The 14,622-nt window shown below is 55.4% G+C and overlaps 6 protein-coding genes across 6 annotated transcripts; 2 read left to right on the plus strand and 4 right to left on the minus strand.

Moving 5' to 3' along the window:
* Positions 1 to 8: 8 nt before the first annotated feature.
* Positions 9 to 1,248, plus strand: P153DRAFT_337915 (FAD/NAD(P)-binding domain-containing protein; the record flags this gene model as incomplete). Its single annotated transcript, XM_033665765.1, has 1 exon — positions 9 to 1,248. The coding sequence occupies one exon, from the start codon at positions 9 to 11 to the stop codon at positions 1,113 to 1,115; it is 1,107 nt and encodes a 368-aa protein (XP_033524682.1). The 3' UTR covers positions 1,116 to 1,248.
* Positions 1,249 to 1,346: 98 nt separating this feature from the next.
* Positions 1,347 to 3,010, minus strand: P153DRAFT_288723 (uncharacterized protein; the record flags this gene model as incomplete). The annotated part of the gene is made up of 3 exons (XM_033663611.1): positions 1,347 to 2,555; positions 2,604 to 2,759; positions 2,840 to 3,010. 3 exons carry the CDS (start codon positions 3,008 to 3,010, stop codon positions 1,347 to 1,349), a joined length of 1,536 nt encoding a protein of 511 aa, XP_033524683.1.
* Positions 3,011 to 3,254: 244 nt separating this feature from the next.
* Positions 3,255 to 6,681, plus strand: P153DRAFT_430541 (uncharacterized protein). Its single transcript, XM_033672842.1, has 2 exons — positions 3,255 to 3,485; positions 3,547 to 6,681. The coding sequence occupies exons 1-2, from the start codon at positions 3,397 to 3,399 to the stop codon at positions 6,467 to 6,469; spliced, it is 3,012 nt and encodes a 1,003-aa protein (XP_033524684.1). The 5' UTR covers positions 3,255 to 3,396; the 3' UTR covers positions 6,470 to 6,681.
* A 67-nt stretch (positions 6,682 to 6,748) lies between these two features.
* On the minus strand, positions 6,749 to 8,428 carry P153DRAFT_384577 (diphthamide biosynthesis protein; the record flags this gene model as incomplete). The annotated part of the gene is made up of 1 exon (XM_033670351.1): positions 6,749 to 8,428. One exon carries the CDS (start codon positions 8,426 to 8,428, stop codon positions 6,749 to 6,751), a length of 1,680 nt encoding a protein of 559 aa, XP_033524685.1.
* A 204-nt stretch (positions 8,429 to 8,632) lies between these two features.
* On the minus strand, positions 8,633 to 10,924 carry P153DRAFT_215403 (uncharacterized protein). The gene is made up of 2 exons (XM_033662591.1): positions 9,973 to 10,924; positions 8,633 to 9,925 (listed from the first exon to the last, which is right to left on the minus strand). The coding sequence occupies exons 1-2, from the start codon at positions 10,763 to 10,765 to the stop codon at positions 8,730 to 8,732; spliced, it is 1,989 nt and encodes a 662-aa protein (XP_033524686.1). The 5' UTR covers positions 10,766 to 10,924; the 3' UTR covers positions 8,633 to 8,729.
* A 1,314-nt stretch (positions 10,925 to 12,238) lies between these two features.
* On the minus strand, positions 12,239 to 14,024 carry P153DRAFT_365924 (uncharacterized protein). Its single transcript, XM_033667930.1, has 4 exons — positions 13,449 to 14,024; positions 12,869 to 13,382; positions 12,429 to 12,807; positions 12,239 to 12,372 (listed from the first exon to the last, which is right to left on the minus strand). Exons 1-4 carry the CDS (start codon positions 13,863 to 13,865, stop codon positions 12,318 to 12,320), a joined length of 1,365 nt encoding a protein of 454 aa, XP_033524687.1. The 5' UTR covers positions 13,866 to 14,024; the 3' UTR covers positions 12,239 to 12,317.
* Between the last annotated feature and the right edge of the window lie 598 nt (positions 14,025 to 14,622).

Genomic DNA, 14,622 nt, shown 5'->3' on the forward strand with positions numbered 1-14,622 from the left:
AGAAAACAATGCCCACCCCCCTCCCCATAGTCGGCGCAGGAATAAGCGGCCTAACACTAAGCCGCGCCCTCCGACACCTCAACATCCCCTCAACCTTATACGAAAAATCCCCCTCCCCCCCACCCCACAACTACGCCATAACCCTCTGCCCGACGTCCTACACCCCACTCCTCCCGATCCTAGGCATAGACGAGCGCGCATTCAGGGCGCGCGTAGCAGTCGACAGGCGGGATGGCTCGGGGGAATTCCGCGCGCATCGGGGCCGGCTCGAGGAGCTGCTGCGGGAGGGTGTGGATGTGCGGTGGGGATGTGGTGTTGAAGCGGTGGTTGAGGGCGGGGAAGGGGGAGTGAAGCTGCGGTTTAGCAACGGGGGGAACGTGCAGAGTAATATGGTTGTAGGTGCAGATGGCGTGCATTCCGCGCTACGGACCGCGCTGATGCCTGGTGTACACCCCGCTGTCCTGCCTTTCGTCGCGTTTAATGGGCGGCGACGTGTGTCTCGCGAACTGTTCCAGGAGCGCTATGCGCCTGCGTTAAGGGGCGCGAATGTGCTTGAATCCTCGCTCGGGGGGGTGAAGCTGCAGGTTCATGTCACTGATAACCCTCCCCCCTCCCCTTCCGCAAAACCCAGCGCTTCCGTAGGCGTGAGCTGGATATTCTCGCGCGCGTCACGCGGCGCCGACGACGCCTTGTATGCGCCGCATCGCCCCAAAGCGGGCGCAACGGAGACGCCGCCCGCGTTCTTCGCCGAGGTGCAGAGCCTGCAGGAGGGCCTCGAGCAGCCGTTCGCCGATATATTCGACGTTGCGAAGTTGCGCCGAGAGCGGATTCTGAGCTGGTTGATGCGGACGGTGCGGGTGCCTGTGGGGGAGCTGCGGGCGTGGGGGGAGAAGGGCGTGCTGTTTGTGGGGGATGCGGTGCATGCGCAGCCGATTCTGGGTGGGGGTGGGGCGAATGCGGCGATTGCGGATGGGTTGAAGATGGCGGAGTTTATTGCAGGGAGGAAGGATGGGGATGGGGGGTGGGCGGGCTGGTATGATGCGCGGTATGCTGAGTGGGAGCGGGGGGTTGAGGGGAGTGAGAGGCGGATTGGGGAGATGCATGCGAAGCTTTGAAGGAGGGAGCTAGGACTGGGGTATTGTCTCGGTGATGTGAAGTAATGTGGTATGTGTACCGGGTTAGTGATTGAATTTTTTGGCCTGGGTTGCAGTAGGTGATGTTGATGTATTGCTGTCGGGGCATGCGAGCATAAAATAGCAAAAATCATGAACGAAACTTTTCTGCCACCACATTTTCCGCAACATCAGACCCATCCCTGACTTCCTGAATACTAACCCCTGCGTGTATCAACGCATACCAAGCGCCACCCTAGCCCAGCAGGTCTCCATGTCTTCAATCAAAGTGAGGAAGTCATCGCTCTCAAGATTTTGGATGATGAACTCGTTCAAGGCGACTTGTCGTTCTTCCTCAGACTGCATTGCGTACGCTGCGAGGCTGTCTCCGTGATCCTTTGAAGAAGTAAAAGCGGTTTCGGGCACTGGGAAATCTTGATACCTGGCTTCGGATGCTGGAGGGGTGGTGAGAGTGTTGTGTGACTCTGTTTGACGTCGGTTCTGGGCGCTGCTACCAAGCTTGCTCAGGGGTCGAGTGGTTGGAAGGTTGCTGGCAGCTGCTTGCTTATACAACCTAGGCGAAGGGGTCGAAGAACCTGGGGACGAGCTTGCAGGCGGCAAGTTTTCGCTGTTCTCATAGAACATGCCAGGGACACGTGTGGGTACGATACCGTCCTGGGTCGGTGTCTTGGGGGCCTGTTGCATCACCTGCGCCTGAAGTACACCATTTCCAATGACAGTCGGCTTGGGAAGGGGAGGAAATTCCATGTCTTGGCTTGCTGCCCGACTAGAGCTTGGTCGTAAATCGGTGACACGAGAAGGCAAAGGCGGTGGCCGCATCAAAGCACTCGAGGGTCGACTCAGGGGCCGAACACCGTCAGTTCCCGATGATCGCGGAGAAGATGAACGTTGGAACGGGAGCTCTCGTTTGGGCGGTAGTGTTGCCTCGCCGGTACTAGGACGGCTGTAGAGTGTCGCAGTCTCTGGACGCCCGTTTTCATCACTAGTAGACAACGGTCGATAGCGTGGTGGGAACGGGGATGTGTCAGATGGATAGTCAAGAATCATCGATGTGGCTGTCTCGGGCCTTGGGAAGTACTCTGGAGGTGATAGGGGGCTGTAAAACGCAGGATTATTGCGAGTTTGATTGGTGAAGGCTGTGGAAGCGGACATGGGACGAGCTCTGGCAGCCTCTTGTATGTGGGACTCAAGGGCTGTCGGTGCTGCAACGGCAGTGTACGGTCGATTGGATATATCTGCCAGTCTTGATGGAGGGCATGATAGGCTTGCACTTGCAGTCTTGGAAGGGAGTGTTGAAGCCGGCGCGCGTGATTGATTCTGACCTTCATTTGCAGAACTCATGCGCAAACCGAGCTGGGAGAGGTGACTGTAGGCAGCGGCGTAATCCTCACTGGACTTGAACTTGAGTTGGAGACGACGAACCTTTGCTGTAAATTAGTGTTGTTGATGTAAACAGACGAAGATTTCCACCTTCTTATCAGGTCGCTGCCACCGAATGGCTAGTAGCGGACAGCGGACGATGGCTGATATGGGTAACTGCTCGTTCTTGAGTTCGACACCACATTCCTGCATGGTCCTGACAATGTCATGTCCTTCATTGATCAAACGCTCCAGCTCGATTAGTTGCTGGCACGACATGTCAGCTCGCACACTTCACGGCTCGCTAGGCTCTGAGATCAGTGTAGGGGTGGGTTTGCAGCTCTTACTCGAACCTGCGTGCCCTGCACCACTTTCAAGAGCTGGGACGACGGGCCATGTGCACCATAGGAATCAAAGACGACGACAAGGTTCTGGGTGTCATGGGTCCAGGTGAACTTTTGCTCGTTTGGGTCAGCGTCTTGGGCCGTCGACAGTTTTGCCAATGGGAGGGAGAGCATTGCAGAGGGTTAGCGAGCAGGCTGTGGTGTTAGTCGGGGATGAATTTGTTTTCATTTGGTGAAACGCGTGATGGAATCTCGCACTGCATCCATTGGCGTTTGTGAATGCGAATGTGTGAGGGTTGTGGGAGACGGAGGAAGGCGCGAGCAGTACCTGTCACGTGAAACCAGCGCTAGCCGTGTCCGTCGTTCGCGTTGGAATGGAGCTCTGGCATTCCACACGTCGGAGCTCGATCACCCAGCACCGGCACCGCGACCGCGACAACGCGCGCCCTCGACCAACTTGACAACCACCTCGACGACCCTCCGGCCAAACACACGGCTGGCATTTTGCATATCGCGCGACGCTCACGGCCACATTCTGAGCTTCATGTGCCAATCGCAACATGGCGCCGACCAAAGTACAGGACGAGTACTCGGAGGAGGAACGTGATGAATTCCTGGACAAGGTGGCCGAGTACCACCAGCAGCGCGGGTACACACATCCCTCTTACGCAGTCGCATGGTGCATACGCATACTGACTCAACACGTGCAGGACCGTCTTCGACCGCGTGCCCAAGGTCGGCAGCCGGCACATCGACCTCTTGCGCCTGTGGAAGCGCGTGAACGCAGAGGGCGGCTACGACAAGGTATCCGATACAAAGGGCAATAAGCTTGCCTGGCGCCGCCTCGCCGCCGAGTTCCTGCCCGGCAGCCCCAGCCTCAACACGCAGGCTTTCCTGGTCAAGTCGGCCTACTACAAGAACCTGGCCGCCTACGAGATCTCCACCGTCCACCACCGCGAACCGCCGCCCAAGGAGGTGCTCGAGGACGTGACGGCCAAGGGCGGCGACCTGCTGAACCGCACCGTCGAGAACTTCTTCGGCCCCGGCAGCCGCGACGCCCGTCTGCGCAACGGCGAGGACGTCTCGGACGAAGAGGACGACGACGGCGACGCCAAGAAGACGCCCAGCCAGGACAAGATGGACGTCGACGACCCAGGCAGCACCGGCCGCGCCACTCGCTCCCTCCGCCATGCCCCTCCACAGCGCGTCCTGTTCCAGCCCGAGTCGTCGACGCGCCAGACACGCCAGTCCACCACCGGCCACCAGGTCAACGGCTACGGCACCAGCGCTGCCGCCATGACCATAGCCAGCTACGAGCCGCGCAACCCCGTGCCTTCGACCATGAAGCCTGTCGTGACGCCGTCCAACAGCCTCGACACGTACATCCAGTCGCGCAAAAAGTACATTCTCAACAAAAAGAACCGCCCCGTCCCCCCCAAGGGCATGATGCTGCCCGGCACCGGCTTCCCAGGGCCCAACATCTACATTCGCGCCCTCCACGCACTGCGCTCACGGGAGCCCGACGAGGAGGCCTACGCCCTGCACCACCTGGTCAAAATCTCCCACGAACGGGGCGACAAGTACCGCTTCGACCAGTTCCCCGGCCTGGCTGAGGCGCTCATTGCCAAGGTCATCGACGTGGGCTCGCTCTTCTTCGACGTGAGCTGGGACATTTCCTACGTGGAAGACGACTTCGACCAGCCACATGTTCTCAACGGCCTGTCTGGCACCCAGGACCTGCTGCAGAGGATAGAATCGCTCCAGACGCTCGACACCGACGACGACCTCCTGCCAGAGGACGACGCCAAGGCTCTTAATATGATCAACGAGGCGGCTCTGATCGTACGGAACATGGTCATGCTGAAAGAGAATGCCCTGTTCGTCTCCATGATCCCCTCTGTCCAGGACCTGATTGTCGTTGTCCTGAATCTGCCCAAGCATTCGACCGTCGTCGAGCTGCAGCACTACGCTCTCGAAATTGCCGAGCAGCTGACAAAATACTGGGAACTCAGTGCCCAGAGCCCCGTCTACCGCTCTCTGCTAGCACAAGTCGACTCAGATGACCGCGGCAGAATCATCACCTCGTTACGAGCACTAGCCCGGATAGCCATGAACCTGGAAGCCACAAACAAGCTGTCAAACGTACCCACAAAAACACTACAGTCGATATGTGACTGGCTCCTTGTTGAAGACGAAGACCTCCGCATAGCATGCCTCGACTTTTTGTATCTGTTCACCGGGTTTGCAGATAACGTCGAGATACTCGCAAACGAGGTCAACATCGGGAGTGTCGTGAACCAGCTTGTCCGCCTGCTACAACACGGCGCCATCGCCTACGAAGAACGAAGAAGCACACCAAAAACGACAAAATCACCACAGCCACATGACGGCGCGCCGAAGTTGTCATCGGCGATAATCGACCACCTAGTCACGCTCGACGAGCCAGAGCGAAGTTCGCAATGGCTCAAGACGTGCTTTGAAGAAGACTCCACTGGCGAGATCACACAAATCCAACTATGGTCAGCCTACAACGCAGCCTTCCAAGAAGCAATGGCATCCAACCCTTCAGCGTTCAAAGCCCTCATGCCAGCAAAGGACTTCATCACAAACGTATCCACAACCTTCGGTGGCGCATCAGCCCAGGTCCTCACCGTAGGCGGGCAACCAAAATACACCATCCGCGGCATCAAATCGCGCTCCATCCCCGTAGACCCAAGCACAAAAAAGCCCTACATGCGCTGCTGCTGGCACCCCCCCGCCCTCCTCAACGGCTTCACCGACACCAAACACGCAGCCACCAAACTCGAATGCGGCGAATACACATCCGGCGCCCGCGCCATGTGGGAGCACATCGTAGCCACACACCTGCTGATCCCGCGCGACCAAGAAACAGGCCAATGGCTCCTCGAGCCCAAACCAGACATCGACATGGAAAACGGCGACGCCGTCTCCGCCGCAAAACCACAAACGTACTCCTGCCACTGGGGCGGATGTACCCGCTTCGCTGACTCGGACGGCACTCACTCCGCCTTCGAAGCGGGCCAGCACATCAAAACTCACCTCCCGGATACGTCTATCAAGCAGGCTATCCACGCAAAGCATAACCGCACGCCAGAGGACGCACGCCCGTCGACTGCCTCTGCGCAGACTGGCCCCCTCGACACCACATCCCTACCACCATTCACCAACCACCCCTCCTCCACCCTACCCTCCCCCCCGCCAAACTTCCGCTACTACAACACCGCAACAGACGACTCCAACGACGCCGCCGGCCTCCCCCTCTCCTCCGTCCTCGTCCTCCGCAACCTCGCCCGCCAACTTCAGAAACTCGCCCCGCCCGCCCCCTCTGTCAACGTGCCTCACAGCCCCACATCACACAGCCACAAGCGCGCAGCAAGCTCCGACGCGCGCCGCGAAACAACAGGCGCGAAGAAACCCCGCACTGGGGATGCGGCGAGGGAACAGGCGCAGCGCGATGAAGAGAGAGAGGAGATTGAGGAACTGGGCGTTGGGTGGGTGCCGAGGGTTTTTGGACCCGTCAGGGAGCAGATTGCGTTTGTGGTTAGTCATAATCTTGTGTTGCGGAATTATATGGGGGGGTTGTTGAGGGCGGTTGCTGAGGGTGGGGGGTGAGGTTGTTGTGGAAAAGTTGGAGTTTGATGGGGAAATTATCGCATGGATCTTGGTGGGTGTTGGGGCGTTGTGGTGTTTCGGGGGGTTTCTTGTATGGTTTGAGTGGGTGAGTGAGTGAGTGAGTGTGAAAGAGAGAAAGAGACGTGGAAGATACCTTTCCCCCCAAACGCAATAGGAATATCATGTTAGAATATCTGGCTTGTTCCTTCTCCATACACAATATATATATATATATATATATATATATACATCCAACACACCCACCATCCCCAAAATATCTCAGTGCTTCCCCCCCTCCCCAACAACATACCCCCTCGCCACCCCACTCCGCCCCTCCTCCATCCTCGCCCCTCCCGCCCCCTCATCACCATTAGTATAATCACTACCCAACCCCTGCCACGTACGCTGCGACCTCAAGTACTCCGCCCCAGGCGACACAACGCCGCCCACGCTCGCCAGCTCACCCTTTGCGCGCCTAGCCAGCGCCGAGCTCCCACTCGCCGCTCCCTCCGCGTCAGTAACAGATTGAGCGGGTTTGGTCGCGCGCATAGGGCGCGAGTGCGAGACGTAGCGGCCGGTGCGGAGGTCGAATTCAGGGGGTGCGGATTCGTCGTCGTCGTCATCTTCCTCGTCAGCATCATCATGTCCATTGTCGTGGGCGATTTCCCGCCCCTTTCCGCCCTCTTTCCGCTCCTGCTTCTTCTCCAGCGTCAGCGCAAGTTTCCCTCCGCGCTGCATCACCTCCGCAAACCCCCCCACCCACTCCCCCGTCCACACCCTCTCCCCATCCTCCATAAGCGCAAGCCCCAACTCAAACGGCGTAATAACCGGCCTCCAGAACTCGCTACTCTCCACCAAACTACTCTCCCAACACCCGATAACAACCCAGCCCCCCACCTCACTAAAGTTCGCAACCTTGGCCGCGTTGACCTTCCCAACGACGAAGGTGTAGCTTTTTTTGCCCGCGGCGGCGATCTGCGATTGTACGTGGGACAGCATGTGGAGGTAGTTTTTTACGGAGAGGGTGTTGATTAGGATGCCGAAGATGGGGGTTGTGGAGAGGGAGGTTAGGAGGGCGTAGCGGCGGCGGAGGGTGAGGGATGTGGAGGCTAGGGTGGCGGTTGGGGATATGGTGTCGGTGGGGTAGATGTGGATTGCTGAGACGCGGGAGGAGAGGGTGAGGAGGAGGGAGGTTGGGGGGTCGGAGATGTGGAAGAGTGCGTAGTCGTTGAGGGTGTCTTGGGCGTCTGGCGGGGTTGTGCGGTTGGGGAGCGGGGAGGAGGGGTTGTGCACGATTTCCGTTGCGTGGAGGTGTGTGTAGCCGGCTTCCTGCAGGCGTGTGTGTAGCAGGGGGATGTGGTGGGCGTAGGGTATGTCGGCCATGAGGATGATCTTCTGCGCTGTGTCCGGGTACGTGGTCTTGAACGTCTCCACCAGCGGGTCGAGGTCGAGGGGGCGCGCCGTGAAGACGTAGATGACGGGTAGTCTGGACGGAGGCGACAGACACGAGCGCCCGTAGTGGACGACGACATCTGCATCGACGTGCTCGGCAGCCACCTCGTCGACGCAGCATGCGCCGTAGGACGTGTCGCCGAGTATATACAGCTTCTCGTCCACAAGGCGCTCTTCCCCTATCGCAGTGCCTTCCAGCTTGTCACTCAGCTCCCCCTCCGCGCTCGTTTCATTTGGTGCTTTCCTCGCTCTCCCCAGCCCTCGCCCCAGCTGCTCATACACCCTCGGCGCATCGACCAGCATGTGGTCTGGAAACTGCAGCGCGATCCTCTTCCATCTCCCTTCCTTTATTTCCTTGACAGTCCGTTCGATCTCGTATGTGAGGGCAACCTGCTCGTCAGAGAGGCGCGGGAGATTCGACGTATCGACGACCGGAGTTGGGTCCTCGAAGATGTGCGTGTCTGGCGTGGAGAGCACAGGGGCCGTTGCGAGGGTCGGCACAGCCATGGTTAAGGTTGGTTGGGTGGTGTTTGGGCCTTGTGTTAAGAAAGTGGCTGTTGGATGGCGGGGCTGGAATCTTTTTCGACGGTGCGGGGCATGGCTCGGGAATGACATGCAGGTAGAAAAGAGCCGCAATGCAGGGGCTAGTCAGTAAGCGGGAATCATCTCACAGTGATAGGCTGGGCTGTTTGCCATAGATGCAGGACCAATTATTCGAGTATCCAAATTGCTATATATAACATGGGGAATCATGAGAATGCAAAACAAATGAAAACGCTGTCAGATCGGCCACCAATTGGAGTGCCGCCTAAAACAGCATGATCCCAGAAACAACCATCGGAATCAGAGAGCCAATGATGGTTGGAACAACAAGCTTCCCAATACCGCTGTCCGCCGTCGCATTGAGAGCCGTGAGAATCATTTCTGGCTGGTACGATGCTACGCTCGACACCGTAGTGCCGTTCCAGCAGTAGTCGGTAAAGCACTGCTGGCACGCGTCAGGTACAGTCTCGCCATTGCGCTCCAAGCTCCTAGACAAGATAGCGCAGCCAACGCAAGTAGGCCAGTTCGACGCTCCCTCACGCGTAGAGTTGGCTTGAGTTGCAACGTCGTAGCCGTTGACAATCATAGCATGGCGCTCCTCAAGGGTGTAATCCAGCTTGCCAAACGTCGACGTGTTCGACCAGAATACATAAGGAGCGTTGGGAATATACACAATGATCGGGGGGATGTTGTCGCCTTCGGTGACGTTGCTGCTGTTGCAACCAAAGAATGTGGGGCGGCTGTTAAGACCGAGGGCCACGAAAGTGTCATGGCCTGGAATGTAAGGGAACGAAGTGTGGTTCATAATGTCCGTGTTGGCACGCTCGTACGTCGCGATCAGAGCGGTACCGTTGGGGAAGTTCAGTGTGTTCGGTGCAATTGTGTCGGCAGACGAGTCAACGGCAAAGATCACGTCGACGTGACGGTTCGGCTGAATGACTGGGTTGAGAGGAAGATTCTGCAGATCCTCTCCTCCATCGACGAGTGTCAGGCGCGTGCGGTTCGCGTTGAGATTTGTGCCTTGGTTGAAATGGTAGAATGGATTTGGGGTGTAGTCTGCAATATCGTCTGCATTCTGTCCAAGCTTGACTAGCAGGTTCGCGATCGCGGTGGTCAGGAAACTTGGCAGGCTGCTGGTGTAGGTATCGAGCGAGAGGAAGATCTGGTTGAACAAAGAACTGCTAGTGCCCATGACGAAACCAAGATTGTCGAATCCAGAAACGCAGTCCTGGTCGTCGGCGATCACGCCTGCGGAGAAGTTTGATCCAATATATTTCAAAGGCGCAAAAGCGAACGTGGTGGGATCACTGGATCCCATCTCCCATGGGTTGAATTCATAGACGGTCGCGTTCAGGGACACAATTAACTCTCCAGGGTTGCGTCCATCAGCGACGAGGATGGGCATTGGTGCATTTCCATTCGAGAACTCAGAATCGTCTTGAAGAGAAGAGAAGGTGTAGGCTGGGTGTGTTAGCACGAACAAATAGTCAGAGAGAATTTAAGCATACCTGGCCCCCCATCAGTTGCATTGATGAGCTGGAAGGAAAGAGCTCGGCCGTAGTAATCAGTAATAGAAGTGTTGAACTCTCCAGGCGCATCGGACTTGGTGTCGACAGTGTCAAGTAGATTCTTGTAGTAGTCGGCCGACGACAGAAGCTGGATGCCACTGGTCGGTGGGCCCTCGAATATCGAGTTTTGAAACTGCCAGATATCATCGTGCTGCAGGATGTTCTCTACAGAGGTGAAATTGTTCGCGTAGATGCTGCCCATCAGCCATCCTCCACCCGATAGAGCTGAGACATATGTAGACGATTGCAATAACCCGCCCAGATGCCCACTGTTTGTCGAGTTCGTTGTGCGGCTGTCGAACGCGGAGAGTGCACCTGCTCCGTTGAGCAATGCACGGTAACCTCCGCCAGAAAACGAGATGGCAATATTGGGTAATGCAGTTGTGTTGTCGCTGTATTTGTCGATATATGCCCCAACATCGAAATTGCTAATGTTCATTCGTACAAGCAGCTCGCGCATGGGGTCGACGGTGTTGGGTCTTCGTTTCTGCAGCCATGCTGTCTCTTGACTGGAAAGGCTTCCTGCTTTGCGGATCGTTGGGCGTGTCGAAGGGCAGTCAACCGCGGCTGGCGCATAACCGTTGGGCGCCTCAGGAGACGCTCGCTTCACTACCTCCAACGCAATGTCGATAGGTTTGACGGTCGCATCTCGGGCAACAACTGCAGATGCTGTGGATGCGTTAGTGTCGTATGATCGGAAGTCGGGTCGAGTCACATACAGCTCGCCAGACATGTGAAGGCCGACGCCGTCAAAAAGGAGCTACACTTCATCCTGCCAAAAAAAAATGAGGTAACAGTGTCTGTAGTTCTAGGGGCGAGTAAAACTACAGGTACCAAGACCGACTACGCAAGAGGTTGCAAAGAATGAACGAATGTGGAAGAGGCGGCATAGGGTTAAATGAATCTTCAACGACGGAACGGTGCGGCATGGACGCGACGCGATGCACACGCGGCTGTGCTCAACGCCCAATCCCGGAAGACTCGGGCGGCCGCTGATCTCATTTGCCTTGCGATGACGGGGATGAGGATCCCTGTGTGCATCAGCGACAGGTCTAATTATGGGTCGGTTTGCTCATCTTTGCCGGTTTTGGCCCTTGTCGGCCTCGCCCACGAACCAAGTTCAGACAGGAACGCTGTATGCGGTGCAGTCGCGTTTTGCTGAGTGCTTTGCTGGGTGCTTTGCTGCATTACAGTGAAGTCATGTCTGGTCAACTGTAATACGAAGTGTTTCGTGCGTGCGTCAGACAAGGGGCATGCTGACAAGATCCACCCGTAGCGGCGGCAACGATCCTTCTGCTGACCAAAAACGAATGACATGCACACTCGAAAACACATGCGGTGAGGCGTTGATGCAGAAGACGTGGCGGTGTCTATTGCAGCCCCGCCATTCTGCCGGATGCGTATTCCCAATATCAACGACTGCATGAATCGTTGTCCATGTTATCAGACCAACTGCCTCGGTGTGAGACGATAAAAAACTCAGGCACTCCATCTACCAGACCCACGCATCTGTTTCAGTTCCGGAGCTTCCGAGGTATGCACGATGACGCCGTTTTGCACTCGACAAATACTGTCAAAAACGAAGGCTCTTGGCGTTGTACAAGACAACACTGTGTACGAATTCTGATTCGGTAGTCTGCGAACGGTGTGGAGTCGTGAATCGATGGTGAGAGACGTCGATGCGTTCTCGGGGTGCCTTCCTTGCCAGCCTACCCTCCTCGTCTATCAGACTTTGACTCGTACCAGCAACAGCTCGTCAACAAACCCCTTAGCTTGATCATAGTACTGACATACTTTGACTATGTGGCGCCAACGCCCACGTATACCAATCTTAAATCCGAGCCTCCGATCGTACGGACAAGTCCAACACCCGTCGCCACAATGCAGTTGGAAAGAATTCTCAAGCGCGCTTACATGTATCCCGATACGGAAAACTGGACCATCTACAAACTAATGCGGCTTTCTCAAGAATCTTACCCATGTCATTACTTGGCTTCTTCCCCACCTCTCATGACTGATGTATCTTCCTGGGGCAGAACACCTTGCATACGCACATCGCATTCACCATTTCTGTGTGATTGTTGGCACTGCGATCACGCGAATCTCCACTACACCCTATTTATACTGCCCTGGCATGCTTCTCATCATGGGCCGTCGTCGCACTCATGGCTTCTTCTCTCTCTTCTCTACACGTCTTTACGCATAGTGTTGCTCTGTGCACTCCCAAATAATAACCTTACCCCGTTGCTAGTTACCAGCTCCCAAAACAAATACTAAGCCAACACTTAACACTGAAGCGTGAGCCACTTCCCCCAAGAACATCGGTCGAGTGCTTCAATCCTGTGCACTGCATCAGCCTCAAAACTTTATCCCTGCAACGCATTTTCACGACTTACACAAACGTCTCAAAGGGAACTCCCCTTATCCTTTTCCTCCCATTTTCATCAACTTCCCATGGCTCTGGACGGAAGCTCACATCAGCCCACGACAGAAAGAGCTGTCTCCAATAGCATGCCTCCGCTGCTGGTGTGATATGTCTATCACGAAATGTTGCTATACTATTATTTACAATAGCTTTTGCGCGCTCTGGATTCTGCAAGAGGTCCTGTACTTTTGCCTCGAGGTCAGAGAAGTCGTGTTCAACCTCTACGACGTTCTGGTGCGGTCCTGAGGGAATGAAAAGGTGCGAATGAGGCTCAATCCACTCGGCTTTATGTGTTATCACAACGGACGCGCAGTTAAGAAGATATTTTCCTCGACCAGAGTAGCTGCGTCCTGCAGTTTTATCAAGGTGTCAGTCGTAGCCATTCCATTCACCGAGAGAAGGCCATCTTACCTTCAGTATGAACAAGAAACTGATACTTGCAGTGCTCCGCAATTGGCAACGCAGCACTCCCATCACTCACAGCCGTTCTGCCCTTCCAAATAACTTCCTCCACATCCGCCCATGGTTTCCCTCTTGTAACCCCCATCAGCGCACCCCTTACTTCCTTATTCGTCTTAACAGCCCCTCGCCAAAGCACCTTGGGAACTTTCTTCTCCCACTCTACCTCGCTGCCCCGCATCTCAGTGCGTATCTGCTCGTACTCGCCCACCAGCTCAAGCGGCCACGACCAGTACCCAAAGTCTGGCATAAGCCACATTTCGTCGTCGAGAGAGACATGTCGCGAGAAAGCCCAGATTGTGCGGTGATTGTGAGATTCATCGGCTATGTCGTTTACGACGAAGGAGAATTCTATCGAGGGGAGACGGGAGGGTGAGGATGTGATGGCGCGGTTGAGTTGGTGGAGAATGGCGAGAAGGCGGGGGTAGTGGCCTTTTCCGTCGAGTTTTGCCTCGATGATGTAGAGCTGTAAGTAATAGTGTGAGCTTCTGCGTTTTGTTGACGAATCAGGAAAGGGGGGGATGAAGGTTACCTTGTGGTTGTATATCATAACCCGCATTGCTCCATAAGGGATCCAAGACAAATCGATATCCGCCGAGCTGACGTTTCCCAGATCCTTTCGCAGCGCAACGGAGCGATCTATCTCGTCGAAGAGACCTGCAAATCTGGCACGGCACTCCGTGGGAGAGAGCCCGTAGTTTGAACCGGGTGCTGTTAGCCGTGGGCGGTCAATCGTCGGTTCGCGGAGAATCTCTGGTGCCATTGGAATCACTGATCCTTGCGGTCTAGGCAAGTTGTCTTGGAGAGGTCTCCGTGCCTCTGAAAAAGAACGCGAGTCGAGAACTTGGAGACGATAGCGAAGAAGGGCTCCTGTCATGAAAATCATGAAAAGGCAGAATATGCCGATGAAACAGAACAGCAGCTGACGAGGACTGCATGTTCTACTCATGTTGTATGGTATTGAATCTAAAGCGTCAAGGGCAAAAGACTGGAAATGGCTGTTGTAAGTATGTGTGCTTGTGAAATGCCCAGCGACTTGAACTGCAAGTTACGCCTTGCAGGATGACCGCAGTCTACAATAACGTAAAGCTTGACGATCATTTGTAAAACAACACTACGTATTCCAGAGTGTTAAGGACAGGGATTGTGGTGAGAGCCTTACTGAGGCGCAGTGCAGTTAGGCCGGCCACGAACGTTGATCCTTCAAGGTCATGTAGGCCAAGCTTAAACTGGACCTGTAACTGTTTTGTGGGTTCAAGTTAAGAAATCCTAATCTCTAGATTATTCTGATTCGACTACAAACGTTGGTTTCTACATGCTGCAGTGTTGTTGCTTCTCGATGTCGAGCTTAGTCCCATGCCTTCTACCAGACCCAGAGACTGCTGTACTTCCATAATCCTACCCGCCTCACTTAACTGCAGAACGGATCTTGTTCGGCTCCGTTGCGGCTAAAGCATGATCTCCCGAAGACGCAACCCACACTACACCTGCCAATGTTTACGTAACTCTGGCTCTATCTTGAAGTCATAGAATTGAACGCACATGCTAAATCACGAGATTAAGTTATGTAGTCGCCTTTCATTGGAACGTGACGCCCATGCAGCGTCTAATGCATAAAAACCTAGAAATCATGAGCACTGAAAGCGATTAGACAAAATAAAAGTGGCTCATTTGTTACGCTTGGAACTCAGTTCAAGTCAAGCCCT

This window comes from Dothidotthia symphoricarpi, assembly GCF_010015815.1.
Source record: "Dothidotthia symphoricarpi CBS 119687 unplaced genomic scaffold P153scaffold_8, whole genome shotgun sequence".
Classification (NCBI taxonomy): domain Eukaryota; kingdom Fungi; phylum Ascomycota; class Dothideomycetes; order Pleosporales; family Dothidotthiaceae; genus Dothidotthia; species Dothidotthia symphoricarpi.